This window comes from Candida oxycetoniae (assembly GCF_023343755.2).
Source record: "Candida oxycetoniae strain CBS 10844 chromosome Unknown scaffold4, whole genome shotgun sequence".
NCBI lineage: Eukaryota > Fungi > Ascomycota > Pichiomycetes > Serinales > Debaryomycetaceae > Lodderomyces > Lodderomyces oxycetoniae.
In genome coordinates, this window is record NW_026055367.1 from 190143 (window position 1) to 210794 (window position 20652).

A 20652-nucleotide genomic window follows, 5' to 3' on the forward strand; every position below is an offset into this window, starting at 1 on the left:
AAGAAAAATGCACATCAACAAAAGGGAAAGGGAATTGAAACTGTAGGTTGTATAGTGTTGTTTTCTTTGATATACTATCGACACCCAGTAAGCTTATTCTTTGGAATTGTATACCCGCCTTGTTCAAACTTTGTATAGTTGACATTCAGGTAGATGTTATTATGGTCTTGTATATAATCATACGTGGGATAATCCGCTGGGTCACAGCCAACATTGATTGCATCTGGGGGTTGATATACTCTTACATAATCGATTTGAAATATAGAAGGGAACACTATTTCTCTCCAATCGATGTATGCCCAATTATTGGAAACACCAAGATTCATGATTATTGACATTGGCTCTTTAGAAATCCTTCTCCAACCAATATTCCCATTTGGATGTAGTGCGGTGCTTTCTACTGTGATTGTTGGATCTTTTCCAACAAACCATTGTATATAACCCAGGTCGTTGTCATTAAGATATTCGTAGCCGTAAGTTTGGTACAAGTGTGGTACACCCGGAGTGCGACTTCGTTGATACCACGACTTATTCAACATTGTAGTTCCACTGATTGCTTGTTGGAAAGGACCACCGGCATAAGTGTTCATTGTGGTTATTGAGGTGTTGTGTACTGAAATAAAGTTGTAGTCAGGCATATACCAAATATCCATGGGGGCAATTTGTAAAGACTGAGAAGCAATACCATTGCTTTCTTTCACACCAGTTGAATCTGTCATAACTTCACCTTCGATTATATCAATCTCAGGGGCACCTCTGCCTACTCCTGGATTTGGGTGAGACTCCCCTGGACATGTGCATTTGTTTAGTCTCTGTCCTGGTAGGTATGATATGCCATCTGGCGATGACTGATTTGGAGTTATACCTGCATCACAAGAATCATACGAGTATGGCCAAACACCCTCGGTTGTAGCTAAATAGCCTGGTCTACCCAAATTGCCCATTGTCCATAACCCAGGCCATAGCCCAGAAACAGTACCATAGTTTGGTAACCTAGCTGAAATCTCAATCTTTCCCTGAGTAAAACACATCTTGTTCCACGATTGTACCATTCCTGAACGATAAAATAAATTATGGTTCTTAAAAGCATCCATTTGCAAGTTTAAAGTACCATTTTTTGTGGTAACAGCATCGGGATCATACCACTCAAGATCCTTAGTAGCATCATAATGCAAATCAGGAGCTGTAAAGAACTGGTCATCTCCTTCATAAAACGTTCTTCCTTCACAGTTGAACTCATCGCTGAAAATTAGGTTCCAAACGCTACCGTCTCGAGCTTCTATTGTCAATGCTTCTTCTGGCGTATCGGGGTCGATTAGGCTTTGTCTTATAGCACTCAATAGAGGATAGTGGTAGTGAGTTAGAATGTCGTATGTATGATGGATTGGCTTAGCATGATCTGTAATACCTGTATATGTAACCGAAGGTAAAATGACAAATACTGCAATAACTGCAGCGATAAGGAATAAGAAGCCCAATAAGCCGAAATATGACTTTTTATCACCGTACTTTAAGTCGTACCAAAACCTGTGGTTTTCGTAATTTGCATCTCTGATAGGATCCGAGTTATGTAGGTAATCGTCTGACTCTTTTTCGTTTATATCGAGTGGGAACAATGATGCCGGATACCCGCCAAATGGATTAGGGTCGTATTTGACAAGGAAGGAATCGTCTTTTTCGGATAGGGGAAGCTTCAAATTGGAGTTATCTGAGTATGGCGAGTCTGGCGGAGATGGGTATTGCTGTTGTTGCTGTTGTTGTTGTTGCTGTTGCTGTTGTTGCCGCAGCTGGAAGCTGTTTTCGAGATCTTGGATTTTAGGGTACCTATCATAAGGTGGGGGAGAGTTGATAACCAAACTGTCATTTCGTATATGGTTTTTTTGATATTTCATGGGGGAAGGAGGAATAGAAGACGATGATGATATGTTGGTGAAGGAATATGCGCTAATTTTAGGTGGTCCAAGTGGAGAAGGAGCTAACGGTGGGGTCATTCGGGCTCTAGCCGAAGATGAAGATGTAGAGGTAGAAGCAGATCCAAATGCAAATGGATTGAATAGGTTTGAACAACTTTCGGTACTTGGATAGTTTGCATTGGTGATATATGGCTGCTGTGACAGTGGCATCAGTGGCATCAGCGGCATCAGCAGTAGCTTTTGGTGCTTACTGTTGTTGTCATTAATTTTACCGATAGACGAGAGTGTCGAAGATGAGGAACCTCTCAGACTAGCCGGGTCGACATCAGAAGCTATTGTTACATTGTTGTTGTGGTTGGTGGTGGTGGTGGTGTTGTTGTTGTTGTTGTTGTTGTTGTGATAGTGCTGGTGGTGCTGGTGATGGGAGAAATCTGCAGTAGTTTCTTCATTGAAATTGGTCTTAAAGGGATCTTGGCTTCCACTTTGGCTTTCACCTTGGCTTTCACCTGCTATCAAACTGGAATCAGACGTCAAATCTCGAGAACGACTGAAAGGCATCTTCTAACGAGGAGGATGGGAGAGAGAGAGAGAAGCAAGAGTAGTATTCAGTGATAATGATATCTATTATTATCCCTGAATACACTCATACCTATATACTTCTATTTTGTCTAGTTAACTAACAATACCACCTTACAGCATGTACTAACAATACCATCTTTAGCATTATACATTATATGCAAAAAAAAACTCATAACTGTTGATTGTTCAATTGCTATAATTTTATTTTTCTCAATTCCCATAGAGAAAGGCTGGTTGCTGTTGCGACACTATCTCGCTCTGCTCGATAGTGTTGTAACAAGCTACAAAGTGTTGCTCCACTATCGAGCAGAACGAGATAGTGTTGTAACAAGCTACTGAGTGCAATGTTATAACAACGCAGAGCACCTGCAAAAAAAAAAATTGATCTTCAAGTAAATTTTCAGCCAGACTTTATCACTATTGTAGTTTGTTTCATTCGGGATAAATGGCAACTCAAAAGAAGAGAAGAATAAATAAATAGCCAGAAAAGGGACAAATTATAGCGACATGAGAATTAAAAGTTATATCCCAATTGGGGGTTTATTGACCAGAAGTGTTGTTCATTATTGTTCTTTATCTTCTTTTCTTTTTCTTTTTTTTCTTTTTTTTATTGCCGAAGCAAAGAAAGATTGAAAAAGGAAAAAGGCTCAGTGTACCTAGAATCGATACAAGTTTGCCTGATTTCTTGCTTACACTTTTACCAACGGGGAGGAGGGTGCAGGAGGAGGGCGTAGGAGGAGGGCGTAGGAGGAGGGTGCAGGAGGAGGGGTTAACTTGAATAGAACCTTGTAGTTTCTTTAGAACCAGTTGAGGAAAATGGCTTTTATTGTTGTTCAAATTGCTATTCCGGAAAGTTCGTTAAAATTGACTTAATTCTATATGCAGTGCTTGGGGGAAGAAGGATGGTAGCTAGAGGATTATGAATGAGAGATAACTGAGAGAAAGATAACTAGGGGGGAACAAACCAACCGATGAAACTTTTTAGTATAAGTAAAATGGTTAAATAAGACGGGAAACTATGGAGTGGTCTCGGCTAATTATCATTTCTGATCACGTGACTATCGAGCGACACTATCGAGCGGAGCGAGATAGTGGAGCAATACATAGTAGCTGGTTGCAACACTATCTCGCTTCGCTCGATAGTGTGTCGATAGTGTCGATAGTGTCGATAGAGTTGGTGTAGTCAGTGCTGCTCCAACATCTCGCTCAGATCGACTATGGGTGTCTCGGCTATATATTTTTTCACCGTTATGGACACGTGATGTCTTATCTGAATATATAATCACGTGATGTTCATTAGTTGAGTAAATTGCCAGTTTGTTGTCTCTTCTGTTTATATCCAAGCTATATCTTCTATAAGAGGAGTAACAAATGAAATAAATACTTTGTAAAGGTTTCAATTAGTGAAGATGGTATGGCTAATTCTTTTCTGTGAATACACAAAATAAAAATAACAATAGTAGTTGTATAATCGTGGCTACAGTTATTACCTTACATCTCTCTTTTCTTGTTCTTTTTAATTTATATTCTTCGAACCCATATATGACACTATCGAGCAGAGCGAGATAGTGGAGCAACACTCAGTAGCTTGTTATAACACTATCGAGTAACACTCAGTAGCTTGTTATAACACTATCGAGTAACACTCAGTAGCTTGTTATAACACTATCGAGTAACACTCAGTAGCTTGTTATAACACTATCGAGTAACACTCAGTAGCTTATAACCATATCGACCGACACTATCGAGCAACACTATCTCGATCCGCTCGATAATGGAGATTGTTCATGCACATTAATACGTACTGTTTCTTAACCTTACACAGCACACTATAGCAGTAGTTGTGATGAAAGAGATGTTGATCTCTTTTATCACTTTTTTCTTCTTCTCCCTTTCCTCCCTTCTCTTCCTTGAGAGCATTTTCAGAGAACAAACTTAAATAAAATGCAATCGTATATAAAATCTAACCTAGACCCTTAAATATCTTTTCCCCCCATGAATCTCTTCCAACCATCTTCTCTTCTTTTCGTCTTCCGCTTAATCTAACCATCTTCTCTTCTTCTTTGTAGCGGTAATACTAGCTTTACTAACTCTTTCACTGGCAGAATACCAATTTGTCGGATACGGAGCAACACTAGCCCAATTAACGTCTGATGAAGCAGTATAGCTCCATCCGGGTGTGATAGTTGACTGAACCACGGGACTCTTCATCTTTGTAGAATAGTATGTTACAGCGCTCAGTGGGAACCTTCTAGTCCATGTAGTCGCTGTGACTGTAGAGCCAGGCTGCATTTGCATAGGCGCAAACCTTGTCTTACCAGTTTGCAAAGTATACGGAACAGTAAAAGATGCGCTAAAATCCGTGTTTCCCGCAGGATTGTAATTTTCTGTAATAGCACCCGGTTGATCACCTGTTGCTGTAACAACGTATGTGCTTGTAGGACCGGTCATTCCAGTTAACTTGAATCGAGGACTATAATGGATAGTATCTGCACCATTGGTAAACATTGTATAAATTTGAAAATAAAACATCCCATTAGGCACAGCGTTTTGAGGAATATTAATTGTGGAGGATGTTGTTGTGAGTTTCTTTTGATCGACATATGCTGGTTCGTAGCATTGTATTGGATTGTTTGTGCCTGTACATAATGATATAGTATAGAATTTGATTTTATCTAAAGAAAAATCTGAATCTGAACTATCGTCTTTCCATTCAACTTTGATGCTTGCTTGACCTGATGATCCGGAAAAGGTGTCCCCGTCTTCTGGTGATGTAATTTCTACGTCACCGAGAACTCTCGAAAGCGTGGCTAAAAATATTGCTAAACCAGCGAGAAATTTCATTGCAATGGAAGCTAAAGTGTAACCCGTTTGAAAACTGCGCTTTTGCTCTTTCTTTCTCTCTCTCTCTCTCTGTCGTTCTTTCCCTCTCCCCAATGTAATTGACTGTAATAGTACTAGCGCCTTTGTCTATATATGACCAGTTTGTACCAATAAGTCCGAGACCCAGCCAAACTTGAAAGAAAAGTTAGTGATGAAGTTTATTCTTTACTTGTTTATTCGTTAACAAATCTTTTTCTTACAAAGCCAGTGATTATTCTTGTGCTGAAATACACGACGCGTTTCTTTTCGCAGCAATTAGAACACTAGCCACTTTATGACCAACACTATCGAGCAACACTATTGAGCAGAGCGAGATAGTGTCCGTGACGGCTAGTGTGCAGGAGTAGCATTCTATGAAGCAGTAATGAGAGTAGAAAGTAAGTTATACCATGGATATCTATTACCTTGTTATGAGCTATTATAGAAAATAAACCATCATAATTAAAAATAGTATAATTACAAGCAAGATCTTTTCAAACTGACTCATCAGACCATAGTTAAGCTTCTGTCCAATGTCGGAACTTGCAGCTGCGCCAGTAACGATACCACCACTATGGCCACCACTACCAGCGTTATTACCATCATTTCCACTTGCGCTGTGACTCCCCGTCTCTAATTCCTTTTCCTTATGTCGACGGTGTTTCTTGCTAGTTTTACGATGAACGTGTAGCCCACCATCGCTACGTTCGCTTTCTCGCCTTAAACTATTTCTGATATGCTGTAGTTCCTCATGCTCTTGCTGTGAATCACTAATAGAATTGATGGGACTTATATCTAAATCATGGTCATCTGATAAGTAGCCGCTTTTTGCCGACCCATCGCCTCGCTGATGTGACAGTACCGTTGGTCTTCGTGAAACCTTTGGTGATAATGTTGCTGTGTGTGATGGAGGTGAAGTTGAAACACTCTTTGATTCCGGCATAACTTTATTCAATAGTGACTTTGACTGCTTTATTATGATCATCCTTGCAATTTGAAAATAAAGGCTTGTTTCTCTTCAAAATAGGGGCTTGTTTCTCTTCAAAATAGGAGCTTGTTTCTCTTCAAAATAGGAGCTTGTTTCTCTTCAAAATAGGAGCCTCTTTCTCTTCAAAATAGGAGCCTCTTTCTCTTCAAAATCGGAGCTTGTTTCTCTTCAAAATAGGAGCTTGCTTTCTCAAAATCGGAGCTTGCTTTCTCAAAATCGGAGCTTGCTTTCTCAAAATTGGAGCTTGCTTTCTCAAAATAGGAGCTTGCTTTCTCTTCAAAATGTGGGGGAGGAAATATGATGCTAGTTATATACAATAGAGAAACAGAGATGATATGATAAGAAGAGCTCTTCCGGGGAGATACATGTGAAAAGGGAACCGTTTTCCCACATAGAGCAATAAAAAAGTAAATCGATACCTTTTTTTAATTCCTATAAGTTTGGTTCCTTATTCTACCTGCAATATTCAAGTCATGACCTTCTAAAAAGAAAGAAAACCATTGTAAGAAGCAATATGTGTCATTCAAAAATACAAAATAAAGAATAAGAGAAGAAAGAACAATACGCTAACGTCTGAATCCTTCTCTATAGTTAATGAAACAACACTAAAACACTAAAACACTAAAACACTAAAACAGTTTCACCGTTTTGCAGTTTCATCGTTGTTTTATTATCTCCAACCGTTCCTATTAGTGTATATCTATTTCCTCTATAATAGGGAAAACAACCACAAGAAGAGAAGTTTACTATCAGATACATATACCAAGTGGAACAAAAAAGAAACAGCAATGGAAGGTACATGTTATATATTTGTGGTACCGGTTGTGGGCCCCCTTTTTACACCTGAATACTTTAGCTATTTCTGGCACTGCCGGCTCTAAAAGCATACCGAAACATATAATTGAAGTTCCGTCCCGGGACCTACTCGCATCAGGAAAAAAAAAAATGCAATGTCGTTTGTAAGCGGGTGCAAAATAAAAGGAAAGTTAGAGCCACATGCAGAAGTGATGGCGGTGGTGGTGGTGGTGGTGATGATGGTAGCAAAGAAATAGGAGGAAAGAGGAGGATACATCGCAGAACAATGATTTTTATTCTGCAATCTCGGACAATTGTAATTAGTAGCTGTTTTTGTTTTAGATCCCTTCTTTGCACAAAAGAAAAGTGAAAGTGATACGAATATCAAAAGGTACTTTTTATTTACCTTAGTCGGCAGAATATACACATAATGAGAAAAAGGAGAGGCTGGGTTTGAGTTGGTGTAAGTTTATAGATACATTATATTAACTTCCAAGTCATTACATTGCAGTTGAGCTGGCCTACTGCTATATGAATCTGACTTTTTTTCTAGACGCAACAACAGTGTTTTCAATACCACTACTACTCCAGTCTTTTTCCTTGTTCTGTTCATGCTTCTGCTCTGGCTCTTCATCGGCTATGTCGCTGTACTTATCTTCATTAAACGTATATATTGAATCTCTATCGAAATTTACATCAATAGTCAAATAATCACTTGCGTTTAATATACTATTATGTCGTTTCAGAGTAGACAAGTTTAGCTTATAATTTGGATACGACAATGCTAATGATGACGATGCTGGATTGTGTACTGATGTTTTTTGGATCACAGAAGAATTGGAGAGGTTACTCAATTCATTTGTTGGCAATATAGGTGAACTAGAACCAGATAATGAAGTGGGATTGATAGTTTCTGGTGAAGCGACAACGGTACTACTGTTGTTCCTATGCAGTTGATTGCTCAAACTAGACCGATGTAATATCTGAGCACGATTTATACTCATTCTATTATTCTTTGTAGTAGTTGATTTTTTCTTCAGTGATGGATGTGCAATATCTGAATTTGAATTGAAAATGGCCTTTTTCCTTGATTTTAGTAGGGCCGAGGTCGAGTTTGATTTGGATAAAGAGGGGAGATCGTCGGGGTTTGGCTGGAAACTGTTTCTGGGAGACCTTACTTGGCTCGTAGTAGTACAAGGGTCCTCACTAAATTTGACATTATTGTTACCTTTTGATACACTGTTATTCTTTCCTGGTATCAGTAGAGATGTAGGGGGAGGTGTAGATGTAGGTGTCGGTAGGCTATTAGATCTGTGAAGTTTATTCTTTAAGAAAGTGACACCTGTCCATTTATATAACATGAACATTCGATAATAGTATTAGCTAGTGTGACTTGGGGGGTACACATCAATCAAAATCGAAAAATATACATTTTCTCAGCAATATGGCCAAAGAGGGAGAGGGAGAGTATCTATTCTATAAAAGGAAAATCTTTTACCCTTCATTGAGATATATTTATATCCCAAGCCATGTCCCAATTCATAGTTCCTTTATTTACTTGAACCTTATTTCCTATGTATTTCTTTTTTTTTTTTTTTTTTTCTTCCCTTTCCAAGGGAGGGGAGGTCTGTACGAGAGGACACACGATAGAACAATAGAGGAAATGTAATTTAGAAACACGATTGAGTATGCTTTTTGATGTTACTATACATAAAAGGTGCTAGATTAAAAAAACAATGCTGTGAGATGCAGGCTAATGGCAATGCAGAATTACGGAAATCAATTGTTTTTTGCTGTATCCCGCATGTTTGACAAAAGAAGTTTCCCCCCGTTGTAGAGAGGAGAGCGGTCCCGCGTAATTCCAGTGATGACAAAAATTAACCAAGCAATACTGCAGTATTTTTGCTCTCTTTCTGACTCATAATGAAACTGCTCAATACACCCCCCCTCCCCACCCGCGACCAAATTTCTCCCCTTCATACAGTACCTTCTCTAAGTCTCAGTCATACAGTATTTTCCAAGTCTCAGGGTCTCTAATACTTATCTCGCAATTCACAAAATTGTTTCTCATCGTATAGAAAACTAAAGCCCCCTTCCAGCGCTAACAAATGGAGTGCTACCGAATCTGCAATTGAAAAAAAAAAAAAAAAATAAAATTCAGTCAACTTTGAAACAGGTAACAAACGTTCTGGTTATCAAAATTATATTACCCAAATGGTGCAATCAAGTTACTTGCTATATTCTACTGGGCAGTATGAGTTAATTGTACAATGTTACAAGGGCTATTTACAAATGCTACTCTTTGCATGGCACCTAAAACTTGACTAATCCGCATCTTCAATTTGAACTTATATCCGAAGCCGTTTATTTTCCACTTTGGGTATATCGTTTGCGGAGATAAGAATCCATACCCAAGAAAGAAAGTAAAAATAGCATCAGAGATGATGGAAATGTGTGCATATTAGGATAGCATCGTCTTGTTATTTTCTTACCACCTACACCTACCACACCCCCTCCCTCCTACGGGCTTTTCCGGATGAAGACGTCTGACAACCTTATCAAAGAAAGTCCACATGACAATAGAGTCTACCTGACAATGTTACAGAATGAAGGCACCCGACAATGGCACCCTACAACCTCATAAACTGTTCTCTGGACTTGCTCTTAACTCTGCTCTTAATTCAACTTGTCTTCCACTTGTCTTCCACTTGTCTTCCACTCGTCTTCCACTCGTCTTCCACTCGTCTTCCACTCGTCTTCCACTCGTCTTCCACTCGTCTTCCACTCGTCTTCCACTCGTCTTCCACTCGCCTTCCACTTGTCTTCCACTTGTCTTCTTTCAAGTGACTATATATGTTTTTTTTTCCCGCATCTATAAAAATGCGGCTGAATGAGTAACTATAAGTAGATATACTACGCGTGGAATTTTGTTAATATAAGATAAACATTATGAGCCCGGTCAAACATTGGAAACTGGTTTCAAACACACATGAAATATAAAGAAACATGTTCTTTATACGAACATGCAGGAAATAGAGGTTTGTTTGAAATGTTTTTGTCTTTGAGTAGATGCTCTTATCTTTTTTTGAACGCAGAGATGTAAAAAAAAAAATACGATTGCGAAATCCATAGTTAGGTGCCCTCATTCTGTTTAATGTCATTTTGTTTCACTCATTTGTCAGAAGATACAAAGGCAATACTATCGAGCAGAGCGAGATAGTATTGTAACAAGCTAGAAAGCGCTCCACTAGCTCGCTTTGATTGATAGTATTGTAACAAGCTAGAAAGCGCTCCACTAGCTCGCTTTGATCGATAGTATTGTAACGAGCTAGAAAGTGCTTAACTAGCTCGCTTCGCTCGATAGTGTTGTAACAAGCTACTAAGTACTCCACTAGCTCGCTTCGCTCACTAGTGTTATTGTATTTTAGTTTGCAATTTAATTGGTAGCCCCAATTGCAACTTTCAATCATTTAGCATCAATTTAATCTAAAATTCCCATTCCATTCCATTCAGCTGACATCAATCTAATCCACCAAACTACAATAGGAATTTTAAAATTCCAATTGTGGTATATGTATCTATTAGTATTTCCTTGGAAGAGCAAAATCTGTTTTCTTGAGCCTTTCATATTGACAATTTCTTTTTGATGAGAGATGGAAGAAAAAGGAATTATGGGTGCAAAAAAATACGAGCAGCATCGTTAATAATTGCAAAAATCAAACCCGTCCACATACGGGTTTGACTGCTATCATTCTTGCAAAACTTGGTACAGTTGCAGCCCAAAATTCACATAATCTTTACATCAAGTGACTTGAGTAAATTGTAAACCCGTGTGTTTTACACAAGTTCTTTTCAAGACTCATATTATGTGAAATCAAGTAGAATACAAATAAAGGTTTCAACTAGATGCAAACCAAGTGAAAGATCTGAAAAACCAATAAGCAACACACAAAGAAAGGTATTCTGGTAGTTTTAAGATTTAAATTGAAACCATCCGACACCATCGAGCAAAGCAAGAGAATGGAGCAACACTTGGTACTTTTTCTAAATGTCCTTTCAACTTGCATACTTTTAGTTAACCCTACTAGAATCCGTCAAAAGGCATTTTGTTCTCAAAATTGTTTGCATGTGAAAGCCTTACATGCATTATCTATCACAGAGGACATTCACAGAGGGCATTATTTTAGATATCACAGAGGGAATTATCTTGGATCTCACAGAGGACATTCACAGAGGGCATTATTTTAGATATCACAGAGGGGATTATTCTAGATGATATTTATGCCAAGTTTCCTATGTTCTATTAAGGTTCTGTGACAAAAGGAACTGATGAAGGCTATTTTCTATACCCAAATCTGAATGGTTTTTTGTGCCTCAACAGTTAAACTTAAGGGAGTGCTTTTCATATGGATGTTTTTACCGTTGGATCAAACAAGCACGAGCTTGCAGCCCAATTTGGACCACAGGCAAGCAATATCAGAAAATGAAATAAAATTCAAAAACTGTGTCGTTCCTCACCATAAAACTAAAAGATCTTATTAGACATGAGAGATAGTTACCAAAAGAGCATATTAACATGAGAGATAGTTACCAAAAGAGCATATTAACATGAGAGATAGTTACCAAAAGAGCATATTAACATGAGAGATAGTTACCAAAAGAGCATATTAACATGAGAGATAGTTACCAAAAGAGCATATTAACATGAGAGATAGTTACCAAAAGAGCACATTTGATAATAGAACATATTTGACATGAGAGTAAGATATAGTTATTTATGGCAGATTTCAACCAATATTCTATTTATTTTTTTGCCTCTAGTCAACTCGAGAGATGGGTTAGACACTTGGAGATGGACCTTTATTATACCATAAATAACAAGTATATAAAATTAGGAACAACAATTTTCTACAACAAGGAGATTGGTCCTGAAAAAGCAATACAGAAATTAAAGTTTATCGTCTTGCCATTTACTACTACGGTAGTATCAGGATCTAAAATATAGTTTTCGTAATAGTAAATGGTTGTATTTCCCAAAAAGAATAATAACCAAAATGTTTCCTTGATTATTTTTATCAATCATGAAACATTTCTACAACATGTAAAATTCAACTTCTACTTACGAGCTAAAGAACCATCTAAACCAACCACCAACATCTCTCTCATAGAGCTACCCCCCTCCCCACCTATACAACACTTGCTCGTATATATCCCATCTCTAAACAACTATACATAGATATACTCTTTGCTAACTCCTCTCCACCTATAAACCTCAAACCGCGCTTCTTTATATTATTATTTTTTCTGGTACAAAGTACACTACCCTTTTTTAAGGTCCATCGTCAACTTTGAATAACGAGTAAAATAAAAGGAAGAATATAACAAAGGGGACACAGAGTTGTAGAAGTGTAGAGTATTAGGGTAAGAATAATCTTTTGTTGAGTTTTGGTGAGTTTTCCCATACTTGGTTTTTTTTTATTTGAAGTTTGAGAAGCAGCTGAAACTACCCTTGGCGTATAGGGAGGGGCAGGAAAGGTTTCATATCCCAAGGCATAAAATAAACACATATATTTATAAAAAGAGGTGCTGTAGTTTGATCAGAGTCGGAGGCCAAGGCTGTATTTGCACATTTTCACATTTCATTGTTATCCCGCTATTGTTAGACTCGAGGCAACTTTTTTTTTTCCCCACCTGGAAACCCAGTCATTGAATCACCAAGTCACTGATTAGACTGATTGGATTTGTTGAAGGAAGAGACAAATAGAGGAAAAGCAGAGAGAAAAAGCTAAGAGAAAGAGCAGAGAGAAAAAGCTAAGAGAAAGAGCAGAGAGAAAGAGCTAAGAGAAAGAGCAGAGCAAATAGAGCTGAGAAAGAGCTGAACAGAGCAAATAGAGCAAATAGAGCTCAGCAGAGAGAAAGAGCTGAGCAAATAGAGCAGAGCTGGGCAAATAGAGCTCAGCAGAGAGAAAGAGCTGAGCAAACAGAGCAAACAGAGCAAATAGAGCTGAGCCGAGAGAAAGAGCAGAGCAAATAGAGCTGAGCCGAGAGAGCAGAGCAAGCAGAGCCGAGCAAATAGAGCAGAGTTAGCCCCTCCAACTTATTCACCACAATGGTTGACATAAAAAACGAGCTGAATTTCCCCAATTCCCATTATTTATCAAGCTTGAATAACCCAAATGGACCAAACCAAACCATTCATTTAAATCGCTTGCCTACTTTGGGAGAAATCTTGGCCAATAAATCTAAAACTCCGGTTGATTTATTTACATTTTATCAGTTTATGAAGGATGTCGAAGGGAAAGTGGATTATCTTGATTTTTGGTTTGATTTGATCAACCATTTGAACTTGTGTAAACATTATATTAAGGGATTGAGAGACTCTATTGTAAGACAATCCGGTACATTCAATGGTCAACAGCAGCAGCGACCACCAAACGTTGTTCAAGGGTCAAATGCAACTCAAAGATCAAACACCTCCTCACCTAATCCACAGTTGCAACTCAATCAGAATCAGAATCAAAACTATAGTCCCATATCCCCTTCATTCCCTTCAAATTCCCCATCACTCTCAGGTTTGAGGAATTCTGATTCAAATTTGGACAGTCAACAAAAGCATAAATCATTAAGTTCATCCATATTATTAGATTTGATTATCAATGATAATATATTGGAAGAGAATGATTCTCATCGATTGTCTGCATTTTTACGAGGTGATATAAATTTGGACAATTTGGACCCTAAATTGAAAGAGTTGATTGTGCAATATAATGAAGAAACAGGAGAGAATACACATTCACAAATGCTGTTAAACAAGGGTAATGTTTCAGCAAGATCATCACCTGGCTTCATACCAAGTCCAGGAGTACCTGGTTTGTCATCATATCAACCACCACAATACCCACCAGGGAAAAGAGCAAGCTCCACATTTAATTTGTTCAACGATGAAGATGAAGACGATGACGAAGACGACAACAATACTGACAATCACGAGCACTCGAGAGATTCATTATATGAAAACCAATTAGATATAGGCCAAGCAAATCGAGCTGTGCATTTTACAAAGTATGTATCGTTACATTCAGGTAACAATACACCCCAAGAAAACGATGCTGTAGCTAATCTATCAACTAGTAATCTTGTGCTTTCTGTTCCACCACAGAAACGAGTATCGTCAGCAATAAACCCATCATTATTAGAGAGATTGATCAAAGACTCACCTGCAGCTTCCAGCAACAACAATTCATTTATAACGAGAGAAAACCTACGCGAATCATCACATAATCTTCTTCTTAAATATTTCGTTGAGGATTCTGAAAAAAACTTAAACTTACCCCAACAGCTCAATGCATACATCATCAAATCGATAGAAGTTGATGGACGTGATGATCCTGATGTCTTTAACTATGTCAAGAATTTCATATATAACAGGTTGGAAAATGATCATTTACCCAAATTCCTTGACTTTATGGCAACTAGAAACATTAATCATTCCAATTTTTTACGTATAGTTTTGGGATTTTTCTTTATATTTGGTTCTTTTTGGATGAGTTTTATTTTTGTTTTTCTCAACTATAGAAAAGGTCTTCGGCCAGTCATTGTGGCTCCTTACTTCATTGGATTTTATTTCATTGTTTCTTCAATATATCTTGTGGATCCATTCTTGGCATGGACAGGTTTACTGGAAACGTTTAGTAAAAGTAATGGTAGATCGATATTGAAAATCGAGGAAAAATTTGTTCATCAGTTTATTGTCAAACGGAGTTTCTGGGTGATGTTTTTGATTTTAGTTTTTACGGCGGTATTTACTGTTTTATTTAGTCTTGTTCCTGGTCATCGACTATAATCTATAGTTCCATGGTAATTCAAGATATTGTTCACGAAAAGAAAAAAGAAATATGTACTGATTAAAGCCATGGAAGAAATACTAGTATTTCAATTCTTCCGCAAATATTAATTTTTAATACAAACTTACATGATTGAGACTTGATGATGTAAAGAGAAATGTGGAGTTTCCAAATATCTTTTGAGATGGATTTATTTCAGTCCAATCCCTCATTATTTGGGAACACCTTCTCTACCTGCGAATACTTTTTCTCTATCGGTGGAGACCTCTCTATTTAGGAAAACCCTTACTATCTAGTAGCACTCTTCACTTAGGAAACAGTCTTTATTTGGAAATATGTTTTTTTTTTCTCAGCCAAGGAAAAAAAACAAAAAAACTGACTCCTTTTAGTCACGTGAATGTTGATTTTTCTTTTTTTTTTTTTTTTTCCGGTTCCCCTTCGCTATATAATACATACCCCCTCCCTCGACCCCGCAGCCTCTTTCGGATTATCTATTGTTACTGAATGTTTATTGTTAAACAATGTGCACAAATACACATAACCTTTGAAGAATCAATAAAACGAGGATCTCCCCTTGCATTGGAAAGAAAAAGTGAATTTATTCTGGTCAACCTCTTCTGGGAACCTACAAGCTATGACTTAATTATATAGGGAACGGTAGAAACACATAAACGGAAAAATAAAATATAAATTAACCCGAAAAATTGAAACTCAGTTGGTCATTGATTGACGAATTTATACTTCGTCTAGACTTTTCAAGTATTTTAATTTGTTTGTTTGTTTGTTTGTTTGTTTTATTCTTTATGTGTATAGAAGATGGAAGTCATATTTATTCCAGTTCATCCTTTCCCCATAACTTAATGACGTCTTTGCATTCGAATTCGGAGTACATTCTAGCGAAAAAACTGCTTGGCCAAGGTTCTTACTCGATAGTTTATGAATGCAAAAGTAGATCCAATGGGAGGCATTGTGCGGCCAAGAAGTACAGAAAGAAACTAGTGTATGGTATGGAGAGTTTACTACAGAGCGAGCTTGAAATATTGAAGCTGGTTTCCAAATCGCATAAACATATTTTATCATTAATCGATTATTTCGAAACCAAAGATTGCTTTTATCTACTCACTGATCTAGCTCAAGGTGGTGATCTATATGATAGGATTGTAAATGGTTCAACTTGTGGCCGATTGAATGATTCGAAGGCAAGAAATATAGTATCACAGTTAGTTTCAGCGGTAGCTTTTTTACATAGCAATAATATCGTACATCGTGATATCAAGACGGAAAATATCTTTTTCCAAGCAATAGGTGAAGATGACGATTCCATACTATTGGGCGATTTTGGTTTAGCAAAAGTCTTGAAGCCAGGAGAGAGATTGCATGATATTTCTGGAACTTTGAGTTACATGGCGCCGGAAATGTTTGATAGAAAAGCAGGCTATTCATACCCGATTGATGTCTGGGCTATTGGAGTTTGTTTGTATTTTATGCTAGGTGGGTATTTGCCGTTTGATTGTGAAACGGACGAGGAAACAAAAGATGCAATTATGGGCAAAAAATACTTGATGGAGCCAAGCGAGTACTGGACTGGAGTGTCAGAAAATGCCAAAGCATTTATTCTAGATTGCTTTAGGGATGAGGAAAATGGCGAAAGGCCCAGCCTGCTGGAATTGAAAAACAAACCATTCCTTATAGAAGGCAATGTCATTTTACCATCCCCTGTTGAGGGCAATACTACTGCTACTGCTACTGCTACTTACAGGACAATATCAACACAAGATTGTCAACAAATAAAAAACATTCTCCTAGCAAATGTATCATCGAAGCATCAACTCAATTTTTCATCACAATTGAGCCAAACCTGCAAGAAAAACTTTCTTCCTTCGCCTGAATGTGTTACTGAACTAAACTCACCTGTACATTCTCAAGAAATGTCTCGAGAAACCTCAATGGTGGACCTACAACGGACAATTGATCCGCCATCAATAACTCTTCTGATGGAAAAAAGTCAATGCGAAGTTGCTAAATTCGTACTATGAATTTTTCCGGTAGCGGAAAAAAAAGTTTATCGAAATTAAGCGCCGATATGAAAAATAATTTGATTTCTTTGTAGAGGACATATCTCTTTAAAAGAGTATTTATTGGTATTCTTTTTGGGGTTTTTTGGCGAGTAGGAAGGTTTGCTCTTGCTTCTTGGGTGATCTATGACAATTGGTGAGTTGAGTTCCAGCTCCGCCGGGTTTTTTCAGACTCATGTTCAGGATTCTACGCTTAAGCCAAGGGAAGAGCTCGAATTATCGGAATTATATCCGGATTTCGATGAAACGGCCCAATTACCTGTATTCCTCGTCCATAATGACGAGGAAGAAGTGACCGAGACAAGACGAGCATCGGGTAGGGACTTTGCTGCTGCTGCTGCTGCTCCTCCTCCAATTGCAGAGAGGAATTTGAAGACCCCAACATTTAAGAAGATTCAGCTTAAACTTCCCAATCCCAATATAAAGTTCAATAAACAACTACTAGAGTATGGATACCAAGAGCCCTTGAAAACATATAACAAGGTAATTCAAAATACGTATATACGTCCCTTTCAACTACCTTCTTTTACTCGCAAGGATCTGAATTCGCAAGAGCTTGTAAAGCAGTTCCTCGACAAAAAGAAAAACTTGGTTGAATACGATATGGATGAGCAAGACGTCTTGTTTCTCAAGGCAAGAAACGATCAAAGCAAAAATGTGATTAAAATCACTTTTGAAATATTCGAAATCATGATAAGTACTTTAGAATCGGAATGGAGCAAATTGGAACACCAAATGAACTCGGTTTGCAATTTCAATAATGACAACGGAAGTAGTTTTGGTGGTGATTATGGTGGTGGCAGTGGTGGTAACTTGTCGAGGAAACTTTTGACAGTGGGTCACAATAACGCTAGGTATGGGAACGACGATGGAATTGAACCGGGTTCAATATACGATCAAAAATGCGCAGTTTGCAACGATAGTGATTGTGACAATTCAAATGCAATTGTGTTTTGTGATGGATGCGATATAGCAGTACATCAGGAATGTTATGGTGTTGCATTTATCCCTGAGGGGCAATGGCTTTGTCGTAAATGTATGATTAATAAAAATAAGAAAACCACCGAATGTGTGTTTTGCCCAAGCACCACTGGTGCATTCAAACAGTTGGATAATAGCTTATGGAGTCATGTTATATGTGCATTGTGGATTAATGAATTATATTTTGCTAATCCTGTTTATATGGAGCCTATTGAGGGCATTGATGCTATTCCAAAAAGTCGGTGGAAATTGACTTGTTATATATGCAAGCAAAGAGTTGGTGCGTGTATCCAATGTACTAATCGAAACTGTTTCCAAGCATATCATGTCACATGTGCAAAGCGTGCTGGATTATATATGGAAATGACCCATGGCATAAAGGGGGCACTTTTGAATAAATTATCAATGAAATCCTTTTGTGAGAAACACAGTCCAGCTTCATTTGATGTAGACTCTGTTCTAAAGGGAATAGACAAAACGAGATGTTATTTTCGAGATATCAAATTACTTAACCAGGAAAATGCTCGATTGAGTAGTAATGAAAAGTTTGCCAATAAATTGAATATCTTTAAATGGAAAACTGAACAAGGAGCACCAATAGCACCGAAATTGTTCAGCGACATTTTGGTCAAAACCATGTATAATTTGAAAGTTGAAAATCAAATAAGCCTACCAGAGGAAACTACGAGTCAGGTTTTAGAGTTAAGTCGACTACCTAATAGGACTAAAGCGGAGATTGATGAAGATTTGCGCTCTATCGCCAATGAAGTATGTAGATATTGGTGTTTGAAAAGAGAGTTGAAAAATGGTGCACCTTTGGTGAGGAAGAATAACAATTTGATATCAACAAGCTCGATCCTTTACGATTCAAATAATTTGGAAAGTAATGGTAACAATTATGATCAAGGTTCAGTAATTGAAGAAAAATTGCAATTTGCCAATTTGTTAGTTGATGATTTGGATAAATTGATTGCTATTAATCAAGATGTGATGGAGCGGCAAAAAGAATTTAAGGAGATGGAGCTGTTGAACTTGGAGATAGTTAATACTGCTTACTTTTCTTTGAATACAATGATCTCGTTGCTACTAAATACACTTGCTGCTAAGCATGACACAAACGAGACGCTCAAGAACTATATACCGAAAAACAGCGAATGCAAGAGTCTTTTCCAAATAATGGAGTATAATGATCGTTATGGGTATAAAACAGTTGACGAGTTTCAGAAAGATGCAACGAATTTATGGCAATGTGTCTTTACTGAGAATAAGCCTAGTTTTAACATCTACAAAAAGATGAAAAATTGGAAACGGGATTTCGAAAAGAACATTACCAAACTAAGTGTAAGTAGTCATGATGATTTATTACGTTTTCACCAATTTAATTTGAATGGTACAGATACAACAATAAGAGAAGTAGATTATCAACAGGTTCTACAGGAGAATGACCTTAGTGAAATTGAAGACGAGATGAACACTGAAGAGAATAATCGGCTATTTGAAGCATTTTTGAATCGTAACGAAATTAATGAGGATGGGCTTTAAATGGAGGAGACGTTAGATTTCAAACAGCAAAACAATGTTGGTTTTGGCTAATCGAATTGAGTTGGCGAGAACAAGCAGGACCAAGCATCTATGGATGACTAATATTGCCAATATGAGTTGGTGCCATATCAAAGAGAATAATTGAAACCATTGAACTCCATTAAGAAGAATACTATCGAGCAGAGCGAGAGAGTGTTTCAACAAGCTACAAAGTGCTCCACTATCGAGCAGAGCGAGATAGTGTTGCGCGGTGAGTTTTTATTTGAATATTCTCAGATAGAAAGAGAATGAGTCGAGTGACATTAGTCAGTGTGCTCCACTATCAAGCAGAGCGAGATAGTGTCGCTTTTATTCACATTATTGTAATAAAAATAGAATAAGTGAGCGGTAGTTGACCTTGGCTTGAAGATACTATTGTATATGTCGAAGTGCAAAGTTTAATTGCAATACAATGTAAAAATCTATAAAGGGAGAGGCATGCAGGGTATTTATATTTGCAACTTATAAATAGAACAGCAACATGTCCTTTATTAGGTGATAGAAACTTTGTAGAAGGAGATGCAACCTCATTTATCAATTTTGATCAACTACGGGCCGTGCATCTAATAAGCTCCACTATCGAGCAGAGCGAAATGCCACTATCGAGCAGAGCGAAATACCACTATCGAGCAAAGCGAAATACCACTATCGAGCAAAGCGAAATACCACTACCGAGCAGAGCAAGGTACCACCATCTCACTCTGCTCGATAGATCCATCATTTGTATAGTTTTGCAATTGTATAGGGGTTTTCCTGAGATGATGGTTTTTGATTCCCCACTGCATTATTCCCCTCTACCGCGCATGTCCCTCTGCATAATGCCCCTCTAATTTACGGCCCCTCTAATTTAACGCCATGTGCTTTAAATCCTACACATTCCCCTCTATAGTGTTTCCCCTCCAATATCTCCGTTATCACCGCCCATCATTCCCACTATTGCTTCTCATGTCTTACCCTACTGTTTTTCATCTTTTACACCATTGCTTTCCACTATCGAGCAGAGGGAAATAGTGGTATTTCGCTCTGCTCGATAG

The 20652-nt window shown here is 37.8% G+C and overlaps 5 protein-coding genes across 5 annotated transcripts; 2 read left to right on the top strand and 3 right to left on the bottom strand. All coding sequences in view use genetic code 12, as the record gives it.

Annotated features, from left to right (window-relative positions):
• Positions 1–74: 74 nt before the first annotated feature.
• Positions 75–2471, bottom strand: SKN2 (Skn2p; the record flags this gene model as incomplete). The annotated part of the gene is made up of 1 exon (XM_049326965.1): positions 75–2471. One exon carries the CDS (start codon positions 2469–2471, stop codon positions 75–77), a length of 2397 nt encoding a protein of 798 aa, XP_049181902.1.
• A 2058-nt stretch (positions 2472–4529) lies between these two features.
• Positions 4530–6297, bottom strand: KRE9 (Kre9p; the record flags this gene model as incomplete). The annotated part of the gene is made up of 2 exons (XM_049322077.1): positions 4530–5347; positions 5868–6297. The coding sequence occupies 2 exons, from the start codon at positions 6295–6297 to the stop codon at positions 4530–4532; spliced, it is 1248 nt and encodes a 415-aa protein (XP_049181903.1).
• A 1367-nt stretch (positions 6298–7664) lies between these two features.
• Positions 7665–8504, bottom strand: KGF56_001001 (uncharacterized protein; the record flags this gene model as incomplete). Its single annotated transcript, XM_049322078.1, has 1 exon — positions 7665–8504. The coding sequence occupies one exon, from the start codon at positions 8502–8504 to the stop codon at positions 7665–7667; it is 840 nt and encodes a 279-aa protein (XP_049181904.1).
• A 4742-nt stretch (positions 8505–13246) lies between these two features.
• RAX1 (Rax1p) lies at positions 13247–14980 on the top strand (the record flags this gene model as incomplete). Its single annotated transcript, XM_049322079.1, has 1 exon — positions 13247–14980. The coding sequence occupies one exon, from the start codon at positions 13247–13249 to the stop codon at positions 14978–14980; it is 1734 nt and encodes a 577-aa protein (XP_049181905.1).
• An 861-nt stretch (positions 14981–15841) lies between these two features.
• Positions 15842–19579, top strand: KGF56_001003 (uncharacterized protein; the record flags this gene model as incomplete). Its single annotated transcript, XM_049322080.1, has 2 exons — positions 15842–16792; positions 17240–19579. 2 exons carry the CDS (start codon positions 15842–15844, stop codon positions 19577–19579), a joined length of 3291 nt encoding a protein of 1096 aa, XP_049181906.1.
• Between the last annotated feature and the right edge of the window lie 1073 nt (positions 19580–20652).